The sequence below is a fragment of the Panicum virgatum genome, chromosome 9K (assembly GCF_016808335.1).
Source record: "Panicum virgatum strain AP13 chromosome 9K, P.virgatum_v5, whole genome shotgun sequence".
In the NCBI taxonomy this organism is placed as follows: Eukaryota; Viridiplantae; Streptophyta; class Magnoliopsida; order Poales; family Poaceae; genus Panicum; species Panicum virgatum.
In genome coordinates, this window is record NC_053144.1 from 2,963,724 (window position 1) to 2,979,166 (window position 15,443).

The 15,443-nt window shown below is 42.8% G+C and overlaps 2 protein-coding genes across 4 annotated transcripts; one reads left to right on the forward strand and one right to left on the reverse strand.

The window, feature by feature from the left end:
- The first annotated feature begins 815 nt into the window (after positions 1–815).
- On the forward strand, positions 816–7,164 carry LOC120649345 (mitochondrial Rho GTPase 1-like). 3 transcript variants are annotated; one of them, XM_039926119.1, is made up of 14 exons: positions 816–1,250; positions 1,362–1,494; positions 1,634–1,780; positions 2,112–2,288; positions 2,401–2,652; positions 3,049–3,117; positions 3,292–3,347; positions 3,569–3,650; positions 4,142–4,353; positions 4,449–4,515; positions 4,841–4,953; positions 5,703–5,853; positions 6,339–6,525; positions 6,660–7,164. In XM_039926119.1, the coding sequence occupies exons 1-14, from the start codon at positions 1,027–1,029 to the stop codon at positions 6,731–6,733; spliced, it is 1,944 nt and encodes a 647-aa protein (XP_039782053.1). In that variant the 5' UTR covers positions 816–1,026; the 3' UTR covers positions 6,734–7,164. The 3 variants fall into 3 exon arrangements, with proteins under 3 accessions (XP_039782053.1, XP_039782055.1, XP_039782054.1); XM_039926121.1 differs by having other exon boundaries at positions 880–1,250; positions 1,634–1,690; XM_039926120.1 differs by having other exon boundaries at positions 880–1,250; positions 1,640–1,780.
- A 1,775-nt stretch (positions 7,165–8,939) lies between these two features.
- On the reverse strand, positions 8,940–13,437 carry LOC120649347. The gene is made up of 11 exons (XM_039926122.1): positions 12,945–13,437; positions 12,651–12,827; positions 10,788–10,889; positions 10,674–10,709; positions 10,473–10,568; positions 10,299–10,391; positions 10,073–10,195; positions 9,935–9,967; positions 9,803–9,853; positions 9,253–9,366; positions 8,940–9,168 (listed from the first exon to the last, which is right to left on the reverse strand). Exons 1-10 carry the CDS (start codon positions 13,365–13,367, stop codon positions 9,274–9,276), a joined length of 1,227 nt encoding a protein of 408 aa, XP_039782056.1. The 5' UTR covers positions 13,368–13,437; the 3' UTR covers positions 8,940–9,168; positions 9,253–9,273.
- Between the last annotated feature and the right edge of the window lie 2,006 nt (positions 13,438–15,443).

Below are 15,443 nucleotides of genomic sequence, written 5' to 3' on the forward strand. Positions count from 1 at the left end.
TAATACAAAGATCTGGAAACAAGGCTGGAAAAATAAGAAAATACCGCACATAAGAGCATCTCCAAGAGTTTCTAATATTTTCTCTCTAAAAATTATTGCTTGCCAACTCTCTAAATATGTATGTGAAGGCAAAAAAGAGTTCATCTTCAATAGTTCTCTATTTTTCTCCCAAAAATGAGAAGTTGTGGTTCCACAGGGACAATTCCACGAGAAACCTCCATGGCTGGCGGACATGGCTGGCAAACAGAACCTTCTTGCAAGTCAGATTGCCGGTGATTTAGGGCACGAGAGGACTTAAAATTTGGGGGAAAAGAAAGAGAACGACGAGATGGTTCCGTTTTACCTCTTACTAGTGCCGGTGATGCACCGTGGCGGATGAAATCGGTGCGGGGAGAAGTGGCGGCGGACGCAATCCATGGCGGGTAGGCCAATGGCGGCTACAAAAACTAAACCCTAGTCCTAAAACGTGAGAAAAACCAAAAGAGTAGACTGGATCCATGGCGCGAAGGAATGATGGCGCGGAGAAGAAGAAGGCGCCAGAAAAAAAAGTCGCGAGGGAGGGGCGATGGGGAGCGACGGAGGCGTGCGTATTTTTACGCATAAGGGAACCCAATTTCCCAATTGTTAGAAGGTAGGGAATTAGAATGGGAAACTATTGAAGAGTGTTTTTTTATTTTTAAAAAAATATAAGGATGGAAAAGAGAAATAAAATACTGTTGGAGTTGGAGATGCTCTAACTCTCTTGGTCTATGCCCGCTCACTGCTGGATCTGTCCGGGGATGGAATTCGTCTGGAAAGGCAACCGGAAGGAAGAAGCCGTAGCAAACAAACCCAGCCCTTTTCATTTTTCTCCCTTTTTCCTTTCCGTCCCCTCCAAGCCGAAGCAACCGCTGCGTCCCCAGGACCAACCCACCACCCGGACCCCACCCGCTGACAGACGCCGCCGCACCAGCGCCCAAATCTCCCAAAACCCTAAGCCGCGGGGCCGAGAGAGAGGGCGCGGGGGAGAGAGAGGAGGCGCGCGGCATGGCGGGCGCGACGTCCCCGTCGGCGGCCGCGAATCTGGCGGGCAAGTCCGGCGTCCGCGTCGTCGTGATCGGCGACCCCGGCACCGGCAAGTCCAGCCTCGTTGTCGCGCTCGCCACCGAGCAATTCCCCGAGAACGTGCCCCGGGTCATGCCCCCCACCCGCCTCCCCGCCGACTACTTCCCCGACCGCGTCCCCATCACCATCATCGACACATCGTCCAGGTGCCCCCATCTCCCGCTTCTCGGATTCATCAGATCTTCGCGGAATAATGGGATTCGCGTTTTGTGCGGATGGTGAATTCGTCGTTTTTCTGTGTATGCATGTGGTTGCAGCCCGGAGCAGAAGCCGAAGTTGATCGCGGAGTGCCAGGCAGCCGATGCGGTGGTGCTCACGTACGCCTGCGACCGGCCCGCCACGCTGGAACGGCTCAGTTCGTTCTGGCTCCCCGAGCTCCGGCGACTCCAGGTAATGCCGCCCTGCACATTAGGGCGGGGGTTCGTGGTGTAGGTTTAGAATTTAGATCCCGTGCGATTGACTATTTCTCGGGTTGCACATTGTGATTTATATTGTTTAATTTAGATTCTTTAATTTGTATATGATGCAGTTGAAGACTCCAGTGATTGTGGTGGGGTGCAAACTGGACCTAAGGGACGAGCAGCAGGTTAGCCTTGAGCAGGTTATGGCGCCCATCATGCAGTCATTCCGCGAGATTGAGACCTGCATTGAGTGCTCTGCTCTTCGGCAGATCCAGGTTACCCCTCATCTTAATACTAAGTGTTTGGGTATTTCTAGCCCCCAATATTTCACACTTACTGGGCATGATATCCAAACTCTGGGAGGGTGGTGGGATGGAGACCAATATGCTGGTCAATTGAAGACACATTGGATTAAGGCTCACTCGCAGTGCTCCAGATATTTCAAACTGTAATTTTATTGTAAAATATTTCTATTGTTTTGTTGGTAATAATAATAATAATAATAATAATAATAATAATAATAATAATAATAATTGTGCCTAATGTGTTAAAATCCTTAGCATTTGTCAGTACTGATTAGAATCACATATGTCGTTTTTCATTCAGGTGCCTGAGGTCTTCTACTATGCCCAGAAGGCAGTGCTTCACCCAACTGCTCCTCTCTTTGATCAAGAGGCCCAATCACTGAAGCCTCGCTGTGTGAGAGCATTAAAGCGGATATTCATTTTATGTGATAATGACAAGGATGGTGCTCTCAGTGATGTGGAGCTCAATGAATTCCAGGTCTTTATTCATGAAGCCTACTCTACTTTCTATGTTCAGCAGCAGGCCGCATGATTATTTGTTATTTGATTATATGTGTTTGTTTATGTATGGTCATGTTGCTGCTTTACAGGTCCGATGTTTTAGTGCTCCTCTCCAGCCTACTGAAATTTCAGGCGTAAAGAGAGTTGTTCAGGAGAAAATGCCTGAAGGCGTAAATGACAACGGACTTACCTTGACTGGGTTCCTTTTTCTGCATGCCCTATTTATTGAAAAAGGTCGTCTGGAAACTACATGGACTGTATTGAGGAAATTTGGTTATGACAATGACATCAAGCTTAGGGATGATCTCATTGCGATGCCAATTAAAAGAGCTCCTGATCAAGTAATGTTTTATATGCTTTATGATCTATATCAAAATCTTTCAATGTTAATATACCTTAATTTATCTGTGGCGTTATCCTGATCGACAGTGTCCATTTGATATATCCATCATCTTGCACTTCCCTTGAACCAAGGGATTGGCAACACCGATATAGTGTATGTGTGTTAAGACTGAATTTTGATGTACTTTTGGTGCATGTTAAAGCATTCTATTTTGAGCTGATTTGCTGTAGTGCCATTATTTGTGTATTTAGTTCACATACTTGCATGCTTCTGTTACGAGCATCAATACTTTTATTATTGCTTCGGTTGTGTTTTGGGAACTCTTCGAGTATTGGCTTTAAGCAGGAATATTTCTTTGTTGATGGTAAAGTGATAAACTCAGCTTTTTCTGCAGACACTGGAACTGACAAGTGAAGTGGTTGATTTCTTGAGAGGGATATTCAACATGTTTGACGTTGATAATGTAAGCTGAATGCACACATTCTCTTTTTATAATAGTTAATCTTTTCCGGATATGCAGTAGATATGCAGTTGGCATTCATGGACTCACTAATATATGCATTTTAATTCTAATTATATTTATTTAATTTAAAAACATATCTGATTTGATTGATCATTAAATTCTGTATGTATCCAGGATGGGGCTCTACTACCTTCTGAGCTGGAGGACCTTTTCTCAACAGCACCCGAAAAGTAAGTCGTTAATAGATGTCAATCGTTCTGCCTATTGGTTGAAACCATACTTCTAGAACATTTGTTAATGTTTGTCTGTATATATATGGGAAGTGTTGGAAAAATCTTGTATTATTTCCTCTAATGCATTGGTAGAATGTTTTGTTTCTTATTAGACAGACCTCTATTATTCTTATCTACTGTCATTTTTCCTTTGTGTCACCTTTTGTGGCATATTTCAGCCCATGGTCTTCTGATCCGTATAAAGACTGTGCTGAAAAGAATGTCTTGGGTGGTCTGTCACTTGAAGGGTTTCTTTCTAAGGTATTTATCTCGGCTTAGCATAATGTTATGAGATGCACCATTTATAACCCAATGGGTAAATGATAGATCTTATTTGTGAATTACATATTCTTTGTGTGGACCCAACATAAGAAATCTGGCCTACTTTCTCTATTCATAAGTTTTATTGTGTTTATTTTGGTGCATTCTTGTGTACCATTCAGTCAGGTGCCCTTTTTGCTTTGAGAACGCCCAAACAGATGCCATCTTCTATGTATATATGACTACATATTATTGAAAGTAATTAAATTCTTTGCTGTAAATGTGTGGAAAGTAGGCAAGCTGAAGCATGAGCAATCAAATTCTAAGTCCAATTGCCGTGCTCTGGTGATAGTGCTTTTTCTTGAAAGTGTGTTGTATGAAAAAGTATGTGTTACAGAATGCTGCAACATGGCAATAATTTGTGTTGCTTATTATACCATGGTATATTGCTATATATGTTGGTGTTGCTGAATGATAATTTTGCAATGCAGTGGGCTCTTATGACACTTAGAGATCCGACAAATAGTTATGCCAACCTTGTATATGTTGGCTATCCGGGCGAATTTAGTTCAGCATTTACTGTCACGAGGAAAAGACGAGTGGGTCGTAAGAAGCAACAGACTCAAAGAAATGTATTCCAGTGTTACGTTTTTGGTGCCAGAGGTTCTGGAAAGACGTCATTGCTACAATCATTCATTGGAAGGTGTGTGATGCGTTTCTTATTGATTATCGCATAGATATTCTTGTCATATTTTTTTTTCATTTGGTCTTCTTTGATTCACTTGGTCCTTGTAACAGGCAACCTTCTGATGCTCTGCCATCTAACAGTGAACGCTTTGCAACAAATTCTGTTGAACTGCCTGATGTACGTGTTTTGCTGGCACTGATATATTTTCAAGTCTGATTTCAGCATTTTAATTCCCTGTGTACTTGTGAACATATCAGTGGAGACATCACCATCCACAGTCATATAGCTAACCAACAGCGTGTCTTTACAATGTAGTATACTGCATCCAGATTACAATTGTTAAGCATGGCTAGGGTTTATATAACATCTTAAAGGATTAATTATCGATGTAGACTAATTATGTTCTATCAAATGTTATCATGTATGCAAGTACAGTTGAGGTTTCTTCCTTTTGTTACATCTTGTTTATTTTAGTCTGATTCAATATTCTAATTTGTTGAAGGGAACTAGAAAGACACTAATACTGCGAGAAATTCCTGAAGGTGATGTGAGATCGTTACTGTCTGACAGGGAATCATTGGCGCCCTGTGATGTAGCAGTGTTTGTTTATGATAGGTACATGCTTTTCACTAATCTATTCTTTTATATATTCATAACCAGCATCTCATGACAAATTCTGAAGTGATTTATTGTTCTCCCTATTGGTGGTGTCAGTTCATTTCATTGGCAAAACCTTCATAAGTTAAATCACATTTTCTTCCTATTGTGTGTTTCTGCTAACCTCAATGAACCGTTTGTGTTAACCTTGTTAGATGGATTGTGAGTGTTGTGTTGAGGAGTTTAGTCATTTTCTTAATGCTTTTAACAAGGTTTAGTTTGTTGCGTCAGTGCCTGCTGTTTCACCATTCTCTGTGGTTTATTTAGCCTATATTTTTAACAGGTAGTAGAAAAATTGCATGGTTTTCCCGACCAATTTGCCAATAAAACTGAAGCTTGCTTAGTATTTTGATAGAGTTACTTGAGTTAGGCAAGCAATAGATCTTATCTCACATAAACAAAACAGACTTTTTTTTTGACGGCTAGATATGCTAATTGGTTTGGCTATCAATCACACATTATTATGTGAGCCCTACTTCTGACGGTAATTGAGATCACAATTAACAATGTAGCATCGAAACTCTTGTGACAGTAATTATTCACTCTTGAAAACTGATTGTAGAATGAAACACACTTGCTAAGGAGTTCGACAAGTAATTGTGTTTATACTGCTATATCTTCTTTTCAAGCCTTTGACGTCGATTACATAAATTTACATATTGTGCGTATTGCTAAATAGTCTGACTGGGAACCTGTTGTATTGGCAGCTGTGATGAATATTCTTGGCAAAGAGCAAGAGACTTGCTTGTGCAGGTGGCTACACATGGAGAAAATACTGGCTACGAAGTTCCTTGCCTGATAGTTGCTGCGAAAGATGATCTTGACCAATGTGCGCAAGCTCTACAAGAGTCAACTAGAGTAAGTATTTTTAGCATTTAATTCTGTAGGCATCATTAGCCAATTGAACCCATATTGGGATTGGTTTGCTGTCATATACTCGTATTTATACATACATTACTGTAAGTTGCTGTACTACCTTAATGTTCTCCTAGGTTTTCGGTTTACCCAAAGAACATATGAATAATAGAAAAATGAGCATTAGAATGATGGCACTGTGCTAGTGCCACATTTATCCAGCAAACAAAGACCTTGCAGAACCTTTTTTTCCTAACAGTTAGGAGGACCTCTAGTAACAGCAACTTCCCCCAAACCGCTGTTATATCTGAAATTGGTTCTATCCGTCTCAGCGTGCTCCTTGTTTTATCCGCAGATCGATTTTAATGTCATTTTGATGTTGTCCGCACTTCTCTGTTGTACTTGTACCTGTTGAAGTTGTCTCTAGGGAATATAAATCACCTTATTTATTGCCAAAAGAAGTAACTATAAAAATATCTACTTTTCAGGTGAGCCATGACATGGGGATTGAAACACCAATTCCGATCAGCGTGAAGTTGAGAGATTTGAACAACATTTTCTGCAGAATAGTTCATGCAGCGCAGCAGCCCCATTTGAGCATTCCAGAGACTGAAGCTGGCAAAACACGCAGGCAATATCGTCAACTTCTAAACCGCTCCCTCATGGTTGTCTCTGGTGAGTCGCAAAATTTTCTTGTCTATAATTGAATCAACATTATGCCAAGCATAAAATTGTAAAGGGTACAGGTGCCCCAATTAGAAATCTACCAAGCTTTACTAGTCCTAACTCATGCTGCTAATTATTTGCAGTTGGAGCTGCTGTTGCAGTTGTTGGAATAGCTGCATACAGGGTTTATGCAGCCCGGAAGAACTCGTCCTCTTGAAGCCCTCCAGAACAGTGGCGAAGTTAAGTGCTTCTCACACCTCAACTTGGCACCAACAGTTGGATCCATGCTTGTTGAGCTTCGCTGCTTGGGCTTTTATCCTATGAGGAACCAACGTTTTGTACAGACATGTCATCAGCTATAAATTGTGCGGCCTATTATCACGACTTCATCTAGCTCCATAAAGTGCTGTATCTGATAATCTGTTGTGGCTAAATTAGCTCAGCCAAATGTTGCTACTGCTATAATTTTTTGCTCTCTTAGTACTCGCGCTAGCCAAGTGTTGGAATTTGGTTTCGTTGCAATTATGCTGAATACTCCGGAACATTTAGTTAAAACAGCATTGAGTTGTTGTAACGAGTTTTCCGTTTTGTTCAGAGTATTCTATTGGTGATCAAAGTAAATGGTAGCACGCTACCTTTCTGTCTTCATTTGTGACCCCTTCCACTTTCTTGATATTCAAGAGTGGTTGTGGTTTTGACTGACGATCCTCTCTGTTTATGGTTCTCCCAAGTCTATCGAAATGAAAGGTCATTTTTGAATGAAATTTGTTCTCGTGGAGTTCTCAAACCTCAATTCTCGCATAGTCTATCGAAATGAAAGGTCATTTTTTAATGAAATTTGTTCTCATGGAGTTCTCAAACCTCAATTATCGCATAGGAGGAAACCTCATCGAAGTGTAATCTCCCCTAATGTTATGCCCAGGATCACACAGGTTATCTATGTTGCACTTATGATTTTGTTATCATAGGGATTGAATCTACTTCCGTATCTCAAAAGGAATCAATATAATCACTATGGCTTTTCATACGTTTTCATGGATAATCACTTTCCGATCTACAGGCATGGGATAAAATGGCCGAATATGACCCGATTTTACACTATCTGAACATGGCCCGCACAAACAACTGAAAGTTTATTTTTAAAAAATAACACTTCCCTAGATGGAATGAGACAGTAGGAAGAGATTTGGCCGGGTGAGATCAAATTGGGAGGCAAGAAAGACACATTTAACATTTACATAAAACGAATCAAGCTGAAGAGACATTGGCACGATGAAGTGGAATGTAGAAGCCAGTGCACTGTGATATCGAGCTCACTTTTATGCACAAGAATATACAACAGCATCGTGTCCGCACGTGCAAGCAGTGAAACAGTAGTAAACTAGGGGGAGCCGGGAGACACCGCTAGAGCTATGGAGACTTGGGAGAGTAACATCGAGAGGCAGGCCATCCATCAGGGCATCAGGCGATATGCAAGTGGCCGATCTCACCGGTGCGGGCGGCGCGGGCGACGGCGGTGGCGGCGGAGAGGCACGTCGACACCCACGCCGCGAGCAGCGCCCACACCGTGTCGACGACGGACACGGCCATCGCCCATGGCATTGACATCCTCGTGCCCGAAGCCCGCCCCCGCCCCCGCCCGCCGAAACGCCAAGCCTAGTTCTCCCGGTCTCCGGCGCTCCGCTCAGCCACCTCCGGCAGCGCCGCTTGGCTTGCTTACTTGGCCCAGGAGGCGAGGCAATCGATCGGGGAGAAGACCTTCCGTTCCGTGCATAGACCAACAACAAGATAGCGGTGGACCGGGAGGGAGCTCACGAGTTCCGCGAGGATGGTCTGGAGAAAGATCGGATCCTCCTGGGCAGCACGTCACGGCAGCTGCTGTGCTGGTTGGTCCTGGATGGGACGGAATTAAATGAAGAAAACGATGATCACCGCCTGTTTGCTGTATTAATACATCCTTTATTACTAGATAAACATTTTCATTAGGATAAAAACATTTTTTATTAGGATAAAAAGCATTTTTATTGGCAATATTTTTTACTTGCCCAGCGATTGCCAAGAGTACTAACGTAGCACATAACCCATCCTTGATTAATAATAAAAACATAGGAGGAGGGAGTTCGCTACAAGTTTCTTCCTTGCTCCTACGGGCTACGGCACCACATGATCACTAATTTCCCTGTAGATTATTAAAAACAAAATTCAACGTGCTCCAGCTGTTTGACGTGATCCACACAGACGTGGAGCAAGCAGCGTGTTTAGGGGTGGTAATGGGCCATGGCCCTAATGGCCTCTTCACAGCCCAATAAAGCCCTTAAAATTTTTAGTTCAAAAATACATATGTTTAGAGCTCGGCCCTTTTAGGGCCCGATCCTTAGATTTTCTAATTCAAAATGTTGGGCCCTTTACCACCCCTAAGCGTGCTATGGAGGTTCACTGAAAATGATACGATTTAAGTATGTAACATGAGCCCCGGCACCGGCAGGGTTAGATCTGCTTTTGCTTTCGAACCGATCATGCCCCTGTTTTGCCAATCAGAAGCGACGGAGACACGTCTGCCAGAAAAACCGTTCAGGCTGGCTGGCAAGAACCTTCCGACCTTCCCGAGTTATGCTGGGATCTCTGAACTGTTTTGCCACGTTGAGCTTGAGCCTAAATAAAATTAGAATAAGCATGTGTCCAATATATGTAGAATTATACATAATTACATATTATGTTCAAACCCATGGGCCTGACCTTGTTGAATAAGCATGTCATCTACATACTTGGGCTGGGGAGGATCAAACCGATTTTCTCTGCAATATCCAACTTCTTTTTGGCATAATCATAATAACTCTTGGGTTTTTCAACCTGAAAAGAAATTTAGTTCCCACTTCAGTAAGCCAAGCAAATTTAGAAATGCGTTAAAAAACAGAATAATATCTAACATCTCGGAAAAAAAACTCGGCCGGGTGGGGAAAGACCGCCCCACCGGTATTATCTAAGAGAAGACTCGGCTTCCCCGACCGAGAAAATCCCCGAACCCTGGCCCTGCCCTGACACTGGGAGACGTAACCCTTGGGGACTACCTGCCTGGGCCATGTAAGGGTCCTCAGGCCGACCTGGGGCCGGCTCACAACCAGTGCTTTGGCACACAGGGCCAGCGAGGGGATTTTTTTAACCTCAGCCTGAAATTCGCTCCCACGGGGAGTCGAACCCAGAACCTGAGGAGTGCCGCTGGGTTCCTCTAACCATCTCAGGTAGAGGCCCTTTGGCTAACATCTCGGAAAGAAAAAGAAGCACTAACAAACTTTTTGACGGCCTCCATGACCATTTTATATGCATCACCCTCTGGTACCTGCAGGCAGACAATATTTGCTTTAGTGCGAAGGAATCATAGTTGGGCTTGGGCACTGATCCCATGAAAAATGAAGCTTACAGTTTCTTTAATTTCAGCCACATAGGTATTGTACTGGAGAAAGAAAATATGAATCATTTAGCCGCAGATGATAAAATAGAGAAAATATTCACATTAGAAGAAATAAGCAAAAAACATCTGTGAAGAAAGGCAATCTACATGCTTTGTCACCGGACCAATCAACCAAGGTTGATCACTGTCAAGCTCAATTTTCAATTCAAAATGGCACAAGGAGTGCATGCCTTTCTCTTTCACTTGATCCAAAGCATCTTTGAAAGTCATCTAAGGAATGGTAAAGAAAGAAATGTATCTGTGATTATAAGAATATAAAGTTGGAACAAATGGAAAAAAAGAGCATCTGTGTGTATTGAGGCAAGAATCCAACCTTTTGCTTAGCAACCAGTTTCCAAATATCAAAATAGAGACTAGCATAGTCTTCATACCAAGTATTATCAAACCTAATGCTGCACAAATATTCCTGAAAAAAGAAATATGTAATTGTCAAAAACCATCAGTTGCAGTAGTCAATATGTTAATATGGTGAGGAGGATCCTATTACAGAGTAGCCATTGTCAAGCAAAGGTGTAAAACAATTGGTACACTCTCTTGCGATCTTCACAACATGGTAAAAGACCACACGCTCAAATCTTTCCCGCTACAAGAGAAGATATAGCTTTAGGGTTGAGGATGAAGAAGATATAGCATCGAATAAATTCAAGGAACCTATTAACCATAAGAGAGGTCTTAAGGGGTTGTGTACCTCACTTGGTTTGGCGCCTCTGAAATTCTTAATCCACTGCATATGATGCAAAGGCTACTATAAGACCATGTTGACATAAGACCAGAAGTTAGCAATCAATCACATCACGCGTACCTTAGTTTTACTTGATAGTTTTTCCCAGAAATAAACATATTCTCGATCGCCCTGGAGTGTATTACAATTTTTGTGGTAAAACTCCCAATCTAGATATTCATACTGCACAACGAAAAGTATTATCAATACCACATCTGTTGCCATTAACATTGTAAGTGGAATAGAAAAACATGGCCAAAAAGGAAGTAAATCCACTGCCAACTTATGACAAACAGGGACACTTTGCTCCTGAATCTCCCACTGCACTGACTCAGTCTTTTTTGCATTGATCAGGTACTTATGATAACCATTGCAAAGAGGCACGCGAGCAAAGCACCATTGCATTGCGGCTTATACAATCAAGACCTCTAGAGAAGCAGGCATTGTTATTGTGACAGAACCGACAAATTAAAACTCTAATTAAGCGTAATGGTCGTCATTTGAACACATCCGGCGCATTAGCTTAACGGCTTAATTTGGCGATCCTTTCCCAACCCACGGCCCGATCGAAACATCACCGGTAGTCCCACGCGAAGGTGGGCGCAGATGGTACAAGCACGGCATAATACTTGAAAATATAAACTCAATGAAAAACGAAACAATAAGTTTTACAACCGAGTTCAAATATATACAATTAATTTACAAAACTTTACAATAGATGGTCTGAAGTTCGAAATCAAAATATCCTACATCTATTCTAACTATTACCAGTTCTGATCCTTCTCGACCGGTCGGACTGGTTCGCCCAACCGGTCGGACCGGTCGGCTCCATGCTGCCGACTCCACCGGTCAGACCGGTCCTATGGGCCGGTCAGACTGGTCTGCACAAAACAGAGAGGCTGAACACTCAGCCCTCGAGTGTACAACCCGACAACGCTCTAACCGGGAGGGTCTCTCTCCACCACTTCCCACCCCTCTGCATCTCTGCGGATGAATTTAACGCAGCAGGGGCAGAAGTCGACATCCGGGTGTCCTGAAATAATAATTGTGGCAACAAACCCTGAGTGTCCTTGGAAACATTCCAATCATTTTAAACCACTCTTTATTAGTTATTCCCCTGTTCAATTTAGCTTGCCCCTGCCTCTTCATGTAGTATCATCAAACTTTATAATTCCACTCCGCACCAGCACCTCTAGACTCTAGAGGAATTCCATATCAAGTGCTGGTGGACAAGTTTTCTTAAATCAGAGTCATCACTGCCCTATCTTGTATGTCACCACTTAAAGTTATATCTCTTCTTGTACAACTATTAAGATGTATAGTAATTATATATATGTCGGCTTGTCATTCTGCTAGCATAAGCCGCATATATATGAAAGGTCACACGATCCTAAGAGTCTGGTGTTTTTCCATCTCTTTCTATCTTTCTACAACGACCACAGAATTGGCACAACGTAAGCTGCTTAAAGTGTCTCAACAAAAGGCACTCCAAACAAAAAAATGCGGTCACGTGGGTTTAGCAGAAGTTATCCTCCCTCTGATTCCAAACATGTACACATGGATAGAGAAAGGATTCACCACTGCAGAGTCTTTTGATCAGCCCACTGGTGCACATGGAGAAACAGCCCTTGAGAAGTGCCACATAAAACATAGCAAGGCATCATTGTAGCTATAAACCAACATTGGGGTCTAAGTAATCTAGTGCTCTGCACAAGGGGGCAACATCATCATCGTAATTTCAAAAGTCTTTTCTTTCCAGTGTACGGTGTCATCATATCTCAACTTTAGAAAGAATGGGTCGTAATAGCGCAATAACAGTGAAAACAGAAAGCACTTTAAGCTAAGAAATATGGCGATCTGGGTATAGCAATAAGATTTGGTTGAATTAGGAAACGTCAAACACTGAGCCACAGAAATAGTTGCATGGAGCTAAGTGTTACGTACAGTATCACGAAGAGCTAACCGCTGGTAGTCCTCCAAGTGAGCAAACTCGCAGTATTTAGGATCAAAGTACCATTCGAAATCACGCTCAACCCAGCGAAAATGCTCTTCCTCTTCAAGCATGGCCGGAGGGTACATATTTCTCAGTTCTGCAACGCTCAGGTCCTCTCCCTTCAACATCTGACAAAAATAAGACAAGGAGTAAATTATACACAGATCGATCAGTGTGGACATGTATATGCAGAAAGTAAAATTCGTAAAACCTTGCCTGATATTTTCCTAAAAAATAATAGGTACCTTGTGAGCTTTGATGCGACATATGGCGAACCGTAACTCCATGTCTTGAAGCTGGTGGTCACTGATGGGAGCCCAAGCCTCGTAGTCATCATTAGCAGGAAGGGCATGGTACCGCTTGTAAAAGTAATCGATCTCCTCCTTGAGCATAGCATCATCCCAGCAGTCAAAGCCTTCGATCTGCCCCAGTCCTTGTTCCGGTTCATGGTTGATGGGACGGAGAGCCTGCTCGCTGCCATCCCGTGCAGTCATGCCGAGATCCATGGAGGTCGGAGTGCTTTCGAACTTGCTCTTCTTCTCGCCTGTCCGTGCCCTTGCTGTCTCCACCCCGGTGACATCTCGCCCTCCCATCCTCCAAGAGGCTGCTTCTCCGGATCCTTGCGAGCTGCTAGCGCCGGGCGCGGCATCAGAGCGCGGATTCTTCATCTGCCGCCGCACCCAGGATCACCAAACGCCCAAACCGTCCTGACCTCGGAACTCGTCTCCGATTCGAACCCACCGGAGCCCTCGAGCCACCACGTGCGTGCGTGTGTGCCGGCCTGCGGCCTGCAGGAGAAAGCCCGTGCGTGCGTGCATCGGGCCTCAGTTTTCAGAGTCAGGCCCGTGGGCGGCTCGGTTAGGTTCTTCCGTTCGACTGGGCCGCTAGGCGGTTGGGTCTGGCCGTCTGGCAGAGTGGGCTGAGCCGCGTCTGGACGCACGCAGAGACGAGCAGGCACACGGGACCGATGCACATGTGAAGCACTTGATATGAAATGGTTCGAGAAATACCGCAGCGTTCACTATTCAAATATCAGAGAGTTAGGATATAAGAGATTTAGGGTTTGTTTAGGACTCTGGCTCCTGCAGAAAAAGAATTGAGCCGAAGTTAGAGCAAACCGAGCTAGTTTTTGTGGCTCCACCTTCTCGCAGGCAAAGCCATTTTGCGGCTCTCGCATGCTATAGGGTAGGACCTCAGCTAAAGCTGCCGCGGGAGCCAGAGCCGGAGCCAGAGCTCTGCCAAACAAATCCTTAATTTCAAAAAGCAAATATTAGAGAGAGATGCATATGTTAGCCAGAATTTTAATAAGGCGGTAACACATGACGCGAGCGGCGTGTCTTCAGAAAAACGCCACAAAGTCAGTGAAATATGCTCACTGCAAACTTAATTTGTAGTGACGTCATCATCGAAAATAGAGGAACTGTGGAAGACATAACAACAGGTGCTTCATGTTATTTCTTCAGCAAATTAAATCATCTCTAGCACACATGTAATACATATCGAAAACATGCTATATATGACGAACACTTGAAGCGATGGGTTCAATCATTAACAAGTTATACAAAGACGAAAAACAAGGAGAAGGTTCATGAAAGTGAGATAGCGAGACCCGTGCTTTTTTTTTTTGGCACGCGGTGAAAGGCACATGACATGCTAACTTATCTTGATTTTCTCATGAAAAAAATGCTATCTACACAGTGGGACGTGATGGGCGCCAGCCTATCTAAATTCTTTTTTTTTCTTAAAAATATGTACTTGACGTACGTTAATTTTTTTTCATGAAAGCATCTCTAACGCAATAGAATATATCCAAACCATCAATAAACCAAAAGAGAAAAGCTCAAATCCAAGTAGAGCTCGTGCTCTATCAATCCAGCATTTCACATTGAGCGTATGAAAACATTATGGTCTACATTTTGGGAAACTTCTATAGGAAGATCATCTTTTAAACACTTAAGATAGGAAGATATAGAGAAATAAAAATGCTCACAGCAATCAGACCATAGAAAACCTGCTTCTATACCAGAGGAAGAACGTGACATGTTACGTTATAAAAAGCTTTCTTTAAAATAATTCACCATCAATGCAATATGTTATGAGAATGCCATTTTATCCAAGTTTTCTTCTATGGACATACACTGTTAACGTTGAGGAAACATATTAACTCGTCTATGTTCTTTATTCAAAAAAAAATCTCCACGCAACGAAGCATATCCAAACTAAGAAAAATCCCAAATCTGAACAGAACTCAAACAATCTCAACTAACATGCCACTTAGATTATGCATCACATACTTACTTATCTACCTAGTTTCTTTCAGAAACACGGTAGGATGCGATAAGTATAAGAATGGCAACGGGTCGGGTTCGGATCGGGTGGAGTCTCCGTGCACCCAAAACCGAAACCCGAAATCGAAACCCGAAACCGATTCGGGTGGAAATCCATCACCAAAACCAAACCCGCGGATACCCGAAACCCGAATGGATACCCGAAATCCGCGGATAAATATACACATATTCACATGTATAAACAAGAGGCAACAAATAATAAATATTTTCATGACTCAACTTTCAATAAATTTAATAGTCTAAGTAAACAAATAATCATTAACATATTATAAAACATGAGTTTTAATTCCAAATAATTTATTTCGGATATCCACAGGTGGAAACCAAAACCTGAAACCGAACCCGAAACCAAACCCAAACCCGAATCTGAAAACCGTGGGCGAAAAACCAACACCA